A 17,575-nucleotide genomic window follows, 5' to 3' on the forward strand; every position below is an offset into this window, starting at 1 on the left:
ATGTCTGTCTACAAAGGGAACATTCCTTGTCAGAAATAGGGCCAAGAACAGTATGTTTATTTGCCAGAAATTGATTCAAAAATGGAGCTGTTGATGGGTATGAATGTACCTAAGGCATTAGAGCCACTGCAAGTGCTTCAGTGTTCATGACGGATCCTATGCAACCAGAACAATGTTGGGTTGGACTATTGAAAGGAGGCCATGGTGTTGGAAGAGACTTCGCTTGGCCAGAACTGACAGTCAACAGGACTTCAGTTTTGCACTTGAATGAGTTTTGGCAGCAGCAATTCAAGACAAATTTTCCTGAATGCAGAAAGGAAAAGAGGGACAACCTGGTTTGGCAGGAGAAGAGCCCAAATAAACTGCTTATCAAACGAGGACATGTGTGTAAATGCTGAGAATTCATGTCTCCTGTGTCTCAGTAGCATGTAGTTGTAATTATTATAGTATAATAAATAGGGGGCTGGAGGAGCCATGTATCTGTTCTCTATTTGCTTTGTATTCTGTGCTGTGCACATTATGGTAACTAGTCACATTAGTGGGTGAGGTAGAAGGGAAGGAGAATAAGTTATGTATTCTTGCTTATTTTGTGGCAGTTTCCAGCTTGGGACTGGCGGAGGTAATATTTTTGCTGATCACTTAATATTGCTTTAAAATTATATGTTTGCTAATTGCTAATAAAGGATCTAATAAAGAATTCGACGTTTTGGAACAATCATTGGAGCTGAGGGTGTGTCATAGAAGTATAACAACCCCCTGGTGGTCACAGGCTCGAAGCAATTGTGGTGTTTTGGATTTGTTTTGCTGCTACAGCAGGCAATGTTTAAATTAGGGTGCTGCACAACTCAGGGGAATTTGGAAACAATAGAATTCTCAAATTGTTCTCCTTCCTGATGGTAGGTGTGATGGAACTTTGAGCTATACAAGAAAACTTGACAAAGCTCTAAATTATTCTTCACAATTTATTTAGATTTTTTTGGATGAATTGATAATAATAAATTGCATTGTAATTAATTTGTGATTTATCTATTAACAAATGGTCTTGAGAGTGTTATAAACTGATATATGAGCAAAGTTGGATTTATCTACAGATTGAGGTAATATATCCACACATATTATCAGAGTTGCCTCTAAGTATTGAGCAATTTTGATATTTGTCAGTTTTTGTTGTTTTGCTTAAACATTTGTAGTTATGTTAATTCAAAAAGGGATGAACAGAAATATAAAGAAATAAATGATTTGCTCTGCTGTCTGATGGATGAACTAAGGCTGAGGCTTTGGGCCTGCTCTGGCTGCTTTAGTCTCTGTGTCTATGGCAGACATCCCACCTCTCCCGGAAGTTCCAGGAGTCTCCCGCAAACTGACAGCAGCTCCCTGACACCAGCAAATGATATACAATATCCTGGAAATCAATTTTTGGGAGAGCGAGGGAGTGGTGGAGCAGGAGTGAGAGAGGGAGTGTGAGAGAGGGAAGGGAGAGGTGAGTTTAACGGGTGTTATTCGTTCATTAGCATAGCTAATGTTATTTAAGCTAGTTGGCTAGCTGCTAAGGAGCCACTCTATTGCAGACATCCCACCTCTCCCGGGAATTTCCCGCCAATTGATGGCGCTACCTCCCTGAAATGAGTTTTTGCAGGGAGGTATGTCTGCTATGGACATGAATGTTGTTTGCATGATTTGTGTTTTTTTCTCTCTCTTTCTGCACATTGGATGTTTGTTAGTCTTTTTCTAATAGGTTCTTTCAGGTTTCTTGTTTTGTGGCTGCCTGTAAGGAGAGGAATCTCAAGGTTGTATAATTTAAACATACTTAGGTAATAAATGTACTTTGAACTTTGAATATTCACAGCACACAACACAAATATACATACCTAGCCAGAATTAATATGCTTGAGATCACTAAACCAACTACAAACCAGGAATAAGCCATCTAAAAGATGCAACCACTTTTTCCTACTCCATCAGCATTTATTGTATATGTTTCTTAAGTCCCTCCACGTATCAGCAGCCCAAAAACTGTTGTGAGCCATTGCAACTTGCCCTGCTGGCTCATCTTTCTTCTACGTCTTGCCCGTGTTCAGTTGATCCTGAAGACAGACCACTGATTGGCTTGATGTCTTCTTTAATTAGTCAGCAATGCAGAGTGTAGAGTGGCCTGTATATAACAATTATAAAAGGTGTTAAGATGTTGACACATGCTGCTTAGTTTTGGCTATGCTTTAGTTTGTATATAAAGTATTGGTGCCCACAAGTAGTTTCTTGAGAGTCTGCAGACAGATATAGATAAGTTAAATGAGTGAGCAAAGATCTGCCAGATGGAGTACAATGTTGCTAAATGCAAGGTCATCCACTTTGGAAGGAAAAATGGAAGATCAGATTATTATTCAAATGGTAAAAAATTGTAGCATGCTGCTGTACAGAGGGACATGGGAGTGTGTGTACACAAATCACAAAAGGTTGGCTTGGATGTGCAGCAGGCTGTCAGGAAGGCAAATGTAATGTTGGCCTTCATTGTTAGAGGGATGAGTTTATGAGCAGGGAGGTTATGCTGCAACTGTACAGAGTACTGGTGAAGCCACACCTGGAGTATTGTGTGCAGTTCTGGTCTCCTTACATGAGGAAGGATATACTGGCTTTGGAGATGGTGCAGAGGAGGTTCACCAGGCTGATTCCAAAGATGAGGGGTTACACTATGAGGAGAAATTGAGTTGCCTGGGACTGTATTCACTGTGTTACGAATGTGCCACAACTCTGAGGGGCCGAAGGGTACAAAGTCGCCCCCTCCTTTTCAAGAATCGTAAGATCGCTATTAATTTGGGTCTGGGACCCAGGAAATGAGAGAGAATCCACAAGGTTTGGAATGTGTCCTGGCTTCAGCGAAACAAAAACCCCTGATAACGGCTATTGTCTCTTGGAGACGGAATTGTGTATTGAGTACTGTACTATTCATTGAAGCCCTCAGGGGACGACCAGAGTGGGCTGGTTGAGGGATTGCATCATCCCAACCCGATTGACATCTGAGACCCCGTGAGTAAGGATAAAAGAGGGTCTGGGGAACAACCCCTTTAGACGCACCAGGAGAAACACTAGAAATCCTGTGACAGCGTTTAATAGCGACAGCCGGTGGAGGCTCGTGTGCGTCCTTCCCTTGCCTGGGATTGGCGGGCTCGCCACGGAAGAATGGCTTAGCTAAAGGAGAGGCCACAAGTGAACGGCCACACCAACGAGACTCGGACAGATCAAAATCATAAAAGGAAAGCCAGCAAGTTTCTCAAAATCTCTCTCTCTCTCCAACCATTGCCACACAGCGGTCCCCAAAGGCTGCAGCCTGCATGAACTGAGTGACTTTTATATTTCCATCGGACAATACATTATCCCCTAGACAATGATAGAGCTATTTCTTATCGATTATTATTATACCCACACTTTTAGATTTAGTATTGATGACGTATGTTATCTGTATGTTTTCATTGATATTATTTTTGTATACTTTTACTAATAAATACTGTTAAAAATAGTACCATCAGACTTCAACGGACCTCTCTATCTTTGCTGGTAAGTGACCCAGTTACGGGGTTTGTAACAAAGTAGGGGCCTCGTCTCGAGATTTGATACCAAATTGGAGGGCCAGTGAATCGGGCTTTTAAGTCCAAACGTGGGTCTGGTTGCGCGGGTAACCAGATGGGAAACCAGCAAAGATGGACGTTGACGAATTTATAGAAAACCCGACTCTGGAGGCGCTAGAGGCAGCCACAAAGTCGGACTTGATAAATATTGTGAAAGGACTAAACCTTGCAGAGGTGAGGTTGTCAATGAAAAAGCGGGAGGTGCGGAGGGCCATAACTCAGTATTATATTGTGAAGAACGTGTTTTCAGCTGAGGTATTGGAAAATATCCCTGAAAAGGCACCAGCTAGTGGGACGGCTCAGTTAGAGTTGGAGAAATTAAGGTTGGAACATGAAATTAAGTTAAAGCAGCTGGAAGCAGCCGAAAAGGAAAAAGAAAGAGCCGAAAGGGAAAAGGAAAGAGCCGAAAAGCAACGGGAGCATGAGCTCCAGCTAAAGGAGTTAGAGGTGAAGAGGGAGCAGGAAAGAGCTGAGAAACAAAGGGAGCATGAAATTCAGTTAAAACAACTGGAAGCAGCTGAAAAAGAGAAAGAAAGCCGAAAAGAAGAAGGAAAGGGCCGAAAAAGAGAAGGAGAGAGCCGAGAAGGAGCGGCAGTATGAGGAGAAGGAGAAACAGAGGCAACATGACTTGGACATGGAGAAGTTAAGGCAAGAGCGAAGAGCTCAAGGGTCAGACCGAGAGGAGCGGTTTAATGTTAGTCCGGAGTTTAGGTTAGTACCTCCATTCGAGGAGACAGATGTTGATAGTTATTTCTTGCATTTTGAAAAGGTGGCAGTGAGTCAGAAGTGGCCCAAGGAGCAGTGGGTGGCGTTGTTACAAAGTGTGTTAAAAGGGAAGGCATAACGGGCATATGCGGTGTTGTCCATGGAGGAGGAGGAGTCTGAGAATTATGAGAAAGTAAAGGAGGCCATTCTTCGGACCTATGAATTGGTACCTGAAGCGTATAGACAAAAGTTCAGAAATTTAAAGAAAGGGTGGAATCAGATGTATGCAGAGTTTGCCTATGAGAAGGGTGTGCTCTTGGATTGCTGGTGTGCAGCAGAATTGGTGGAAGAAGATTTTTGGCGTCTCAGCGAGTTAATTCTGATTGAGGAATTTAAAGGTTGTGTTTCGGATGATATCCGGATGTATTTGAATGAGAAGCCGAATAAGTCCATCTCCGAATTTGCTAGGTTCGCAGATGAATATGCCCTAACCCACAAGACAAAGTTTTCCTCGAATAAAAGTTACCAGAGAGACCGTGGGAATGGTAGAGAAAGCCCGCCGGCTGAGGCAGAGATCCCACCGGGAGCTAGTGGTAAAATTAAGGAGGAGGAAAGGCAAGACGGCAGGAAAGGTCCTGGCTTGACCTGTTTTAATTGTGGAAGGGTGGGTCATATTGCATCTAAGTGCCTTGCTCCGATGAAGGTGACAGGAAAATGGAAAGCAGTAGTCCCTACAGGATGTGTTGTGGTGATCAGTAGATCGACAAGAAAGCCCCCGATAGACAGAATACGAGAGGGGTCTGAGAAATGTATTTCAGAAGGAACTGTGTCTGTGAAAGAAGGAGACACATCAGTTCCAGTGCGGATCTGGAGAGACACGGGAGCTGAGCTGTCATTGATTCGCAGTAAGATACTAGATTTTGGTCCTCAGACTGGAGAGGTGGCTTTGAGAGGCATAGGAAAAGGGACAGAAGCGGTGCCCTTGCATAGGATTGTTATAAATTGTGAGCTGGTATCTGGACCAGTTGAAATAGGGGTGCGATCAGAATTCCCGAGAACTGACGTAGACATCCTTCTGGGTAATGATTTAGCTGGTGGTGACGTTTGGTCGGCCATGGAGCTGACGAGCCAGCCTGTGAGTGTTGAGGACCCGCCCCTAGATTCCAAGATCTATCCCGCATGCGCGATCACTCGCAGCATGTTGAAAAAGGCAGCTGAGAACGAGCCCAGTTTAAATCCGGCCAGTATCGATTTGGCCGAGACGTTTTTACCGACCCTGTACCAAGAGGAGTTAGAGGGTGGTAAAACGGAGAACAGGAAAGTGAAAGAGAGTAAGGGAGAGGTGGTAGACCTGCCCTTAGCCAGGAGGAAATTTATAGAGGCACGGAGTAAAGATGAGAAACAGATAAGGCTGTTAAAAGGTCCAGGGTTGGACATGGATGATCTGTCTGGTTTGGCAGAACTGTTTGAAGAAGTTGAAAATTTTAAATGTGTTCCCGATAATGAAATGAGGGCAGTCCTAGATGAAAAGGATGCCATTACCTTGAAGAAGTCTGCTGGGTTGGCAGATGAGGTTGCTTCAGCCCGCGGGGTTGAGTTTACTCCGGAAGGGAGTTGCCCAGAGAGTAACTGGGAGGATCAGGGGAATTTAGAATTTGAAAAGGGTACGGGTATTGAAAGCCTGGAAGAGGCAGATGTCCCGTTTGAGTGTGTTCAAGATGTGGATGCACGTGGTACTGAACCTAGTAATGGAGCTCAGAAAAAGTCTGAGGTATTTGATTCAGTTGAAAAGGAATGCAGTCCTTGTGGGTCAGATGGACTTGGTTCAGTGAAGAAAGGGTTAACCTTGGTACTAGTGGGAAGTGAGAATTCCCAGTTGTTTGTGTTCGAAGGTGTGTTAAAAGTTAGTGAGGAGATAAAAGGTGGTGAGGTGAATATTATTATTGAAGGAAAAGGGAAAAGTGTAGTTCCTAAATTGAATGAAGAAAATTTAAAGTCTGAATTAATGTCAGAAGCAGCAACCAGGCTGCAGAGACAGGGGCTTGGTAACACGGTGCCTGCGAATCAATTACAGGTTGATTTGGAATGTAAAGGTGCCCCACACGCTATTGTTATTCAAGAGTGTGCTGTGAAGAGGCAGAATCTGAAATGCTGTTTGGACAAAGAGGGTTCGCTTGCAGAGTTTAAAATGAAAACTAATAGCATGAAGGGTCCTGAAGATAAAACCAACAACTTGCTTAAAATTAAAGAATTGTGTGGAAATTCGGAAAATGGTCTAAGTTTGGAACACATTGTTGATAAAATAACTCCTATGAAAGGAGCATGCAAAAGCCTATTCCACACTAGTATACAAGTTAACCACGTGGGAGTTAACTGGAAAAGGGGCGAGGGTTGACGGGATGCCATGTTAAATAACAGGATCCGGTTTTAAGGGATTTCGACAAAGCATGTGAATAATAAAGACAACCCCCATGGAAGATTGACTGTTAAGTTTGAAAGTAACATAAAGATTAGTATTTGCATGAACTTTTGTAATATACACGTAAGCTAAGATCACAACTCTTTAGTTTTTGTTTGCTGAAGAAAAGGAAAAAAAAATAGGTGGTTATTAAATTGGAGTCTGATGCTACAAGAATTTATTAAGGTACAAGATGTTGAGATAGTAAAGGAAGTGACATTGTAATCGCTAACTGTTTAGATGCTGAATTGAATGTATAACTGTATTACTCTGTAGTGAAAAAAAAACTCTTTTGTATTGTGTTAGATTCTGAAATCCTGTAAGACTCTGTATTAATTCATTTTTACCGGTGGTAAAAATCTTAGAAGGAAGGGGGTGTTACGAATGTGCCACAACTCTGAGGGGCCGAAGGGTACAAAGTTGCCCCATCCTTTTCGAGAATCGCAAGATCGCTATTAATTCGGGTCTGGGACCCAGGAAATGAGAGAGAATCCACAAGGTTTGGAATGTGTCCTGGCCTCAGTGAAACAAAAACCCCTGATAACGGCTATTGTCTCTTGGAGACGGAATTGTGTATTGAATACTGTACTATTCATTGAAGCCCTCAGGGGACGACTAGAGTGGGCTGGTTGAGGGATTGCATCATCCCAACCTGATTGATATCTGAGACCCCGTGAGTAAGGATAAAAGAGGGTCTGGGGAACAACCCCTTTAGACGCACCAGGAGAAACGCTAGAAATCCCGTGACAGCATTTAATAGCGACAGCCGGTGGGAGCTTGTGTGCATCCTTCCCTTGCCTGGGATTGGCGGGCTCGCCACGGAAGAATGGCTTAGCTAAAGGAGAGGCCACAAGTGAACGGCCACACCAACGAGACTCGGACAGATCAAAATCATAAAAGGAAAGCCAGCAAGTTTCTCAAAATCTCTCTCTCTCTCCAACCATTGCCACACAGCGGTCCCCAAAGGCTGCAGCCTGCATGAACTGAGTGACTTTTATATTTCCATCGGACAATACATTATCCCCTAGACAATGATAGAGCTATTTCTTATCGATTATTATTATACCCACACTTTTAGATTTAGTATTGATGACGTATGTTATCTGTATGTTTTCATTGATATTATTTTTGTATACTTTTACTAATAAATACTGTTAAAAATAGTACCATCAGACTTCAACGGACCTCTCTATCTTTGCTGGTAAGTGACCCAGTTACGGGGTTTGTAACAAAGTAGGGGCCTCGTCTCGAGATTTGATACCAAATTGGAGGGCCAGTGAATCGGGCTTTTAAGTCCAAACGTGGGTCTGGTTGCGCGGGTAACCAGATGGGAAACCAGCAAAGATGGACGTTGACGAATTTATAGAAAACCCGACTCTGGAGGCGCTAGAGGCAGCCACAAAGTCGGACTTGATAAATATTGTGAAAGGACTAAACCTTGCAGAGGTGAGGTTGTCAATGAAAAAGCGGGAGGTGCGGAGGGCCATAACTCAGTATTATATTGTGAAGAACGTGTTTTCAGCTGAGGTATTGGAAAATATCCCTGAAAAGGCACCAGCTAGTGGGACGGCTCAGTTAGAGTTGGAGAAATTAAGGTTGGAACATGAAATTAAGTTAAAGCAGCTGGAAGCAGCCGAAAAGGAAAAAGAAAGAGCCGAAAGGGAAAAGGAAAGAGCCGAAAAGCAACGGGAGCATGAGCTCCAGCTAAAGGAGTTAGAGGTGAAGAGGGAGCAGGAAAGAGCTGAGAAACAAAGGGAGCATGAAATTCAGTTAAAACAACTGGAAGCAGCTGAAAAAGAGAAAGAAAGCCGAAAAGAAGAAGGAAAGGGCCGAAAAAGAGAAGGAGAGAGCCGAGAAGGAGCGGCAGTATGAGGAGAAGGAGAAACAGAGGCAACATGACTTGGACATGGAGAAGTTAAGGCAAGAGCGAAGAGCTCAAGGGTCAGACCGAGAGGAGCGGTTTAATGTTAGTCCGGAGTTTAGGTTAGTACCTCCATTCGAGGAGACGGATGTTGATAGTTATTTCTTGCATTTTGAAAAGGTGGCAGTGAGTCAGAAGTGGCCCAAGGAGCAGTGGGTGGCGTTGTTACAAAGTGTGTTAAAAGGGAAGGCATAACGGGCATATGCGGTGTTGTCCATGGAGGAGGAGGAGTCTGAGAATTATGAGAAAGTAAAGGAGGCCATTCTTCGGACCTATGAATTGGTACCTGAAGCGTATAGACAAAAGTTCAGAAATTTAAAGAAAGGGTGGAATCAGATGTATGCAGAGTTTGCCTATGAGAAGGGTGTGCTCTTGGATTGCTGGTGTGCAGCAGAATTGGTGGAAGAAGATTTTTGGCGTCTCAGCGAGTTAATTCTGATTGAGGAATTTAAAGGTTGTGTTTCGGATGATATCCGGATGTATTTGAATGAGAAGCCGAATAAGTCCATCTCCGAATTTGCTAGGTTCGCAGATGAATATGCCCTAACCCACAAGACAAAGTTTTCCTCGAATAAAAGTTACCAGAGAGACCGTGGGAATGGTAGAGAAAGCCCGCCGGCTGAGGCAGAGATCCCACCGGGAGCTAGTGGTAAAATTAAGGAGGAGGAAAGGCAAGACGGCAGGAAAGGTCCTGGCTTGACCTGTTTTAATTGTGGAAGGGTGGGTCATATTGCATCTAAGTGCCTTGCTCCGATGAAGGTGACAGGAAAATGGAAAGCAGTAGTCCCTACAGGATGTGTTGTGGTGATCAGTAGATCGACAAGAAAGCCCCCGATAGACAGAATACGAGAGGGGTCTGAGAAATGTATTTCAGAAGGAACTGTGTCTGTGAAAGAAGGAGACACATCAGTTCCAGTGCGGATCTGGAGAGACACGGGAGCTGAGCTGTCATTGATTCGCAGTAAGATACTAGATTTTGGTCCTCAGACTGGAGAGGTGGCTTTGAGAGGCATAGGAAAAGGGACAGAAGCGGTGCCCTTGCATAGGATTGTTATAAATTGTGAGCTGGTATCTGGACCAGTTGAAATAGGGGTGCGATCAGAATTCCCGAGAACTGACGTAGACATCCTTCTGGGTAATGATTTAGCTGGTGGTGACGTTTGGTCGGCCATGGAGCTGACGAGCCAGCCTGTGAGTGTTGAGGACCCGCCCCTAGATTCCAAGATCTATCCCGCATGCGCGATCACTCGCAGCATGTTGAAAAAGGCAGCTGAGAACGAGCCCAGTTTAAATCCGGCCAGTATCGATTTGGCCGAGACGTTTTTACCGACCCTGTACCAAGAGGAGTTAGAGGGTGGTAAAACGGAGAACAGGAAAGTGAAAGAGAGTAAGGGAGAGGTGGTAGACCTGCCCTTAGCCAGGAGGAAATTTATAGAGGCACGGAGTAAAGATGAGAAACAGATAAGGCTGTTAAAAGGTCCAGGGTTGGACATGGATGATCTGTCTGGTTTGGCAGAACTGTTTGAAGAAGTTGAAAATTTTAAATGTGTTCCCGATAATGAAATGAGGGCAGTCCTAGATGAAAAGGATGCCATTACCTTGAAGAAGTCTGCTGGGTTGGCAGATGAGGTTGCTTCAGCCCGCGGGGTTGAGTTTACTCCGGAAGGGAGTTGCCCAGAGAGTAACTGGGAGGATCAGGGGAATTTAGAATTTGAAAAGGGTACGGGTATTGAAAGCCTGGAAGAGGCAGATGTCCCGTTTGAGTGTGTTCAAGATGTGGATGCACGTGGTACTGAACCTAGTAATGGAGCTCAGAAAAAGTCTGAGGTATTTGATTCAGTTGAAAAGGAATGCAGTCCTTGTGGGTCAGATGGACTTGGTTCAGTGAAGAAAGGGTTAACCTTGGTACTAGTGGGAAGTGAGAATTCCCAGTTGTTTGTGTTCGAAGGTGTGTTAAAAGTTAGTGAGGAGATAAAAGGTGGTGAGGTGAATATTATTATTGAAGGAAAAGGGAAAAGTGTAGTTCCTAAATTGAATGAAGAAAATTTAAAGTCTGAATTAATGTCAGAAGCAGCAACCAGGCTGCAGAGACAGGGGCTTGGTAACACGGTGCCTGCGAATCAATTACAGGTTGATTTGGAATGTAAAGGTGCCCCACACGCTATTGTTATTCAAGAGTGTGCTGTGAAGAGGCAGAATCTGAAATGCTGTTTGGACAAAGAGGGTTCGCTTGCAGAGTTTAAAATGAAAACTAATAGCATGAAGGGTCCTGAAGATAAAACCAACAACTTGCTTAAAATTAAAGAATTGTGTGGAAATTCGGAAAATGGTCTAAGTTTGGAACACATTGTTGATAAAATAACTCCTATGAAAGGAGCATGCAAAAGCCTATTCCACACTAGTATACAAGTTAACCACGTGGGAGTTAACTGGAAAAGGGGCGAGGGTTGACGGGATGCCATGTTAAATAACAGGATCCGGTTTTAAGGGATTTCGACAAAGCATGTGAATAATAAAGACAACCCCCATGGAAGATTGACTGTTAAGTTTGAAAGTAACATAAAGATTAGTATTTGCATGAACTTTTGTAATATACACGTAAGCTAAGATCACAACTCTTTAGTTTTTGTTTGCTGAAGAAAAGGAAAAAAAAATAGGTGGTTATTAAATTGGAGTCTGATGCTACAAGAATTTATTAAGGTACAAGATGTTGAGATAGTAAAGGAAGTGACAATGTAATCGCTAACTGTTTAGATGCTGAATTGAATGTATAACTGTATTACTCTGTAGTGAAAAAAAAACTCTTTTGTATTGTGTTAGATTCTGAAATCCTGTAAGACTCTGTATTAATTCATTTTTACCGGTGGTAAAAATCTTAGAAGGAAGGGGGTGTTACGAATGTGCCACAACTCTGAGGGGCCGAAGGGTACAAAGTTGCCCCATCCTTTTCGAGAATCGCAAGATCGCTATTAATTCGGGTCTGGGACCCAGGAAATGAGAGAGAATCCACAAGGTTTGGAATGTGTCCTGGCCTCAGTGAAACAAAAACCCCTGATAACGGCTATTGTCTCTTGGAGACGGAATTGTGTATTGAATACTGTACTATTCATTGAAGCCCTCAGGGGACGACTAGAGTGGGCTGGTTGAGGGATTGCATCATCCCAACCTGATTGATATCTGAGACCCCGTGAGTAAGGATAAAAGAGGGTCTGGGGAACAACCCCTTTAGACGCACCAGGAGAAACGCTAGAAATCCCGTGACAGCATTTAATAGCGACAGCCGGTGGGAGCTTGTGTGCATCCTTCCCTTGCCTGGGATTGGTGGGCTCGCCACGGAAGAACGGCTTAGCTAAAGAAGAGGCCACAAGTGAACGGCCACACCAACGAGACTCGGACAGATCAAAATCATAAAAGGAAAGCCGGCAAGTTTCTCAAAATCTCTCTCTCTCTCCAACCATTACCACACAGTGGTCCCCAAAGGCTGCAGCCTGCATGAACTGAGTGACTTTTATATTTCCATCGGACAATACATTATCCCCTAGACAATGATAGAGCTATTTCTTACCGATTATTATTATACCCGCACTTTTAGATTTAGTATTGATGACGTATATTATCTGTATGTTTGCATTGATATTATTTTTGTATATTTTTACTAATAAATACTGTTAAAAATAGTACCATCAGACTTCAACGGACCTCTTTATCTTTGCTGGTAAGTGACCCAGTTACGGGGTTCGTAACAACTGGAATTCGGAAGAATGCGAGGAGATCTTATAGAAATATATAAAGTTATGAAAGGGATAGATAAGATAGAGCAGGAAAGTTGTTTCCACTGGAAGGTGAGACTAGAACTAGGGGACATAGGCTCAAGGTTCAGGGGAGTAGATTTAGGATGAAGATGAGGAAGAACACAGAGTGGTGAATCTGTGGAATTTTCTGCCCAATGAAGCAATGGAGGCTACCTCAGTAAATATACTTAAGACAAGGTTGGATAGATTTTTGCATAGTAGGGGAATGAAGGGTTATGGGGAAAAAGCAGGTAGTTGGAGATGAGTCCTTGGCTGGGCTCAGCCGTGATCTTATTGAATGGTGGAACAAGCTCATCAGGTCAGATAGCCTACTCCTGCTCCTATTTCTTATGTCCTTATACAAAGATCTGTTGGGCTGAGACACTAAGGTGACATAGTGTTTGGTATCCTTTGGCTTCATCGAAAGACCCAAGATATCCAAAACAGATTTCAATGAAGCTTCCTTATCCAATATAGTGAGGACAGGAATTATAGTTGCCTCTAAGAACTGCAGGGTTGCATAAAGGGAGACTGGAGTCCTGAAGAAGGTCTTGGCCCAAAACATTGCCTGTTTATTAATTTCTGTAGATTCTGCCTGACTGACTGAGTTCCTCCAGCGTTATGTGTGTGTTGCTTTGGATTTCCAGCATCTACAGGCTTTCTTGTCGATAGACAACAATCATCAGAATAATAATAAATCTAGATGACAAAGTAGGCTGTAGGCTGGACTAATGCCTGAATGCAAAGATAGATTGGTTAAAAGAATGGCACAATAAATTCACTAATCTAGAAGTTTATTTTAAATCGTTAATCATTCTTTGATCTTTAGGTTTCAAAGTTCAAAAGTTCAAAGTAAAATTTATTATCGGAGTACACGAATGTCACCACATACAACCCCGAGATTCTTTCTCTACAGGCATACTTAGCAAATCTATAGAACAGTAACTGTGAACACCACGAACTATACTCTGCAGATATAAATAAGTATCAATAGCTAGCATGAAATAACAATGTACTGCAACAGAGTCCTGAAGTGAGTGTAACTATCCCCTTTTGTTCAAGAGCCTGACGGTTGAAGGGCAGTAACTGTTCTTGAACCTGGTGGTGCAAGTCCTGAGGCGCCTGTATCTGTACCTGAACAGCATCCTCTTAGTTCACTTACCGAAATACTGACTGTTTCTGTCGCTACTGGTGCTGACTGTTTCCATCACTACTCTAGTTCACACTCTCCCCTCTCAGCAGAGACGTGTGAGTTCTGCTCCCAGGCAGCACCTATGGAGATGAATAAACAGTCAACGTTCCGGACCGAGACCCGTCAGTTTATTCATTTCCACGGATGCAGCCTGGCCTGCGGAGTTCCTCCACCGTTCTGTGCGAGTTGCTCTGGAGAATTTCTTGTGTTTACGTTCGCCTCTCCCCCGATCTCGTCGCCGCTTCCCTCTGAACTCGCGAGAGTTCCGGCGCGGCGCCGGTGGCGCGAAAACGCTTCTCGTAATGGCGTCCGCGAAGGAATCCCGGAGTCGGAACCTGCCCTGGTAAGAGCAGCCGAGTCGGGAAGAACGGCTGGAGGCGGACGGATTGACCGCCGCAACGGCGCTTGCACCGCGCAAAGAAGCAGCTGCGGGAGGGAGCCCAGTCGGGGGCGGGCGGGAGGGAGGGAGTGCGCGGCAGATTTGAACGCAAATGGGAAGGTGCCGGCGCGGTAGCGGGCCTGCCGTGGAACGGGGTCGGGGTCGAGAGACCAGGCGTAATATGCCTTGTATACATGGGGGCAGCTGTTCCAGCGACCCAGGGTCTGTTCATCCGTAAAAGTATGCAGCACTTGAATTTTTGCAAACCCCAGTAGTGCTAACATTTTAGACCTATGAAGTCAGGAATTCGCCGCTGATTCGGGATGTATATTGTATACCTCTCCCTGACATTAAGAATATTGAATCTCGAGCCCAAATTTTGGATCATTACCGTTGCAACCTGGGTTGGGTTCTTTCATGGTCTTGTGCATTTCGCGATCCCCCCCCAGTCACCATTTGCACCTCCCCCCCGTGATGTACATTTCATCCAGGTACTCAATGAAGATTCACGTCAAGTAGTTGGTGATGGTATTCAGTTTTCGAATGTCCATTGCACTTGTACAACCAACTTAATTGAAATAAATATCTGAAAGTAACAATTGCAATGTAAATAAAATTGTAGAAGTGACCACACTAAAGATAAGGATGAGGCTTTTGACGATTATGATGACGATGAAACTTTATGATCCTTGTGCTTTATTTCTATAAACCCAGTTTAGGGAGATTAATAAGTGTTTCTGATTTAATTGTTATTTATTAAATTATATACATCTTTCAAAATTTATATTCCCTTTTTCAGAAGTTGAAAAACAAAATTAATTTCCACAATCCATGAGAGTAAAAGCAGCAAGTTATTTTGGACATTTTAAAACACCTTTGATTTATGTTATGGTGGGATGAAAGAACCCTGCTGTGAGTTATATATAGTAGTCAGATGTGAAGTGCAAGTGAGGTAGAAAAGGTGTATAAAAAGGGCAGTATTAGGACGATCATAGGGAATGTCGATATACAGGTAGACATCAGGTTGGTGCTGGATCCCAAGAGAAGGTATTTGTAGAATGTGTATGACATGGTTTTTAAAGCAGCTTGTGGGTGAGCTCACCAAGGTTTGACTAGGGAGTTTAAGGAAATGAAACCCTTAAGAGGCAGTGATCATAATATGATAGAATTCACCTTACATTTGGGGGGGGGCGCTAAAATTGGATGTATTATATTGGAGTAAACAAACTATAGAAGCATGAGCAAGGAGCTGGCCAAAGTTAATTGGAAGGGGACACTAGGAGGGATGATGGTAGACCAGCAATAGCTAGAATTTCTGGGAGGGATTCAGAAGATGGAGGACCGGTTCATCCTAAAGAAGAAGCATTCTAAAGGAAGATTTTGGAGTCCATTATTAAGGATGAGGTTTCTGGGTACGTGGAGGCACATGATGAAGCGGACCAAAGACAGCATGGTTTTTTTCTGTTCATGGAGCAGGGAGTCTGCAGAAGGATTTAGACAGATTAAGAGAAATTGGTAAAGAAGTGGCAAATGGAATAGAGTGTAGGGGAAGTGTATGGTCACGCATTTGGTAGAAGGAATAAAGTTGTAGGTCATTTTCGAAATGGAGAGTGAATTCAGAAATGGAGGTGCAAAAGGACTTGTGAGTCCTAAAGGTTACCTTGCAGGTTGAGTGGGACGTAAGGAATGCACATTTCACTCTTTCCTCTTGCATTTTAGAGGACTAGAATATAAAAGTAAGAATGTAATGCTGAGGCTTTATAAAGCATTGGTCAGGCTGCACTTGAAGTATGGTGAGCAGTGTTGAACCGCATGTCTAAGAAAAGGCCTGCTGACATTGGAGAGAGCCTAAAAGGTTCACGAAAATGATTCCTGAAATGAAAGGATTAATGTATACGGAGCATTTGACGGCTTCTTTAGAACAAAGCTGAGGTGGAATTTATTTAGTTAGAGGGTAGTGAATCCGTGGAATCCATTTCCACGGATGGCTGTAAGGCGGCACGGTAATGTAGTGTTCAGTGTAACATTATTACAACACTAGTGACCTTGGTTCAGTTCCCACTGCTCTGCAAGGAATTCGTATGTTCTCCCCGTGACTGTAGGTTTCCTCTGTCTGCTCTGGTTTTCTTCTGTATTCCAAAGACATACAGGTTAGTAGATTATCTGGTCACATGGATGTAATTGGGTGGTGTAGGTTCATTGGGCTGGATGTGATTGTTATTGTGCTGTATCTCTAAGAAAAAATATTTAAATAGAGATTGATAGTTTCCTGGTTAGTAAGGGCATCAAATGTTGCCGGGAGAAGGCACGAGAATGGGGTTGAGAAGTGATAGGATTGGGCCGAGCCAGCATGGATTTACCAAGGGGAAATCATGCTTGACTAATTGTTGGAGTTTTTCAAAGATGTAACCAGGAAGTTAGACAGGAGAGATCCAGTGGATGTAGTGTACCTCGATTTTCAGAAGGCATTTGATAAGGTCCCACATAGGAGATTGGTGGGTAAAATCAAAGCTCATGGCATTGGGGGGAAGACATTGACATGGATTGAAAACCGGTTGGCAGATAGAAAGCAAAGGGTAGCGGTGAAAGGGTGTTTCTCGGAATGGTAGGTGGTGACTAGTGGGGTGCCACAGGGCTCGGTATTGGGACCACAGCTGTTTACGATTTACGTCAATGATTTAGATGAAGGCATTGAGAATAACATCAGCAAATTTGCTGATGATACTAAGCTGGGTGGCAGTGTGACATGTGATGAGGACGTTAGGAGAATTCAGGGTGACTTGGATAGGCTGGGTGAGTGCGCAGATACTTGGCAGATGACGTTTAATGTGAATAAGTGTGAGGTTATCCACTTTGGGAGTAAGAACAGGAAGGCAGATTATTATCTGAATGGTGTAGAGTTATGTAAGGGAGAAATACAAAGAGATCTAGGAGTCCTTGTTCATCAGTCACTGAAGGTGAATGAGCAAGTGCAGCAAGCAGTGAAGAAGGCTAATGGAATGTTGGCCTTTATTACAAAGGGAATTGAGTACAAGAGCAAGGAAATCCTCTTGCATTTGTACAGAGCCCTGGTGAGACCACACCTGGAGTATTGTGTACAGTTTTGGTCTCCAGGGTTAAGGAAGGACATCCTGGCTGTAGAGGAAGTGCAGCGTAGATTCACGAGGTTAATTCCTGGGATGTCTGGACTGTCTTACGCAGAGAGGTTAGAGAGACTGGGCTTGTACACGCTGGAATTAAGGAGATTGAGAGGGGATCTGATTGAAACATATAAGATTATTAAGGGATTGGACAAGATAGAGGCAGGAAATATGTTCCAGATGCTGGAAGAGTCCAGTACCAGAGGGCATGGTTTGAGAATAAGGGGTAGGTCATTTAGGACAGATTTAAGGAAAAACTTCTTCTCCCAGAGAGTTGTGGAGGTCTGGAATGCAGTGCCTCGGAAGGTAGTGGAGGCCAATTCTCTGGATGCTTTCAAGAAGGAGCTAGATAGGTATCTTATGGAT

The 17,575-nt window shown here is 43.5% G+C and overlaps 1 protein-coding gene and 1 long non-coding RNA gene across 2 annotated transcripts in view; one reads left to right on the forward strand and one right to left on the reverse strand.

Moving 5' to 3' along the window:
• Positions 1-944: 944 nt before the first annotated feature.
• Positions 945-14,013, reverse strand: LOC140738290 (uncharacterized). The gene is made up of 2 exons (XR_012101346.1): positions 13,661-14,013; positions 945-2,152 (listed from the first exon to the last, which is right to left on the reverse strand). It is a non-coding gene; the product is annotated as an uncharacterized lncRNA (long non-coding RNA).
• The window catches only part of rfc5 (replication factor C (activator 1) 5), a 90,903-nt gene continuing 87,228 nt past the window's right edge, over positions 13,901-17,575 (forward strand). The window contains exon 1 of the mRNA XM_073065467.1: positions 13,901-14,033. Coding sequence (XP_072921568.1) covers positions 13,993-14,033 — 41 coding nt within the window. The 5' untranslated portion in view covers positions 13,901-13,992. The remainder of the gene's footprint in view (positions 14,034-17,575) is intronic.

This window comes from Hemitrygon akajei, chromosome 14 (assembly GCF_048418815.1).
Source record: "Hemitrygon akajei chromosome 14, sHemAka1.3, whole genome shotgun sequence".
Lineage (NCBI taxonomy): Eukaryota > Metazoa > Chordata > Chondrichthyes > Myliobatiformes > Dasyatidae > Hemitrygon > Hemitrygon akajei.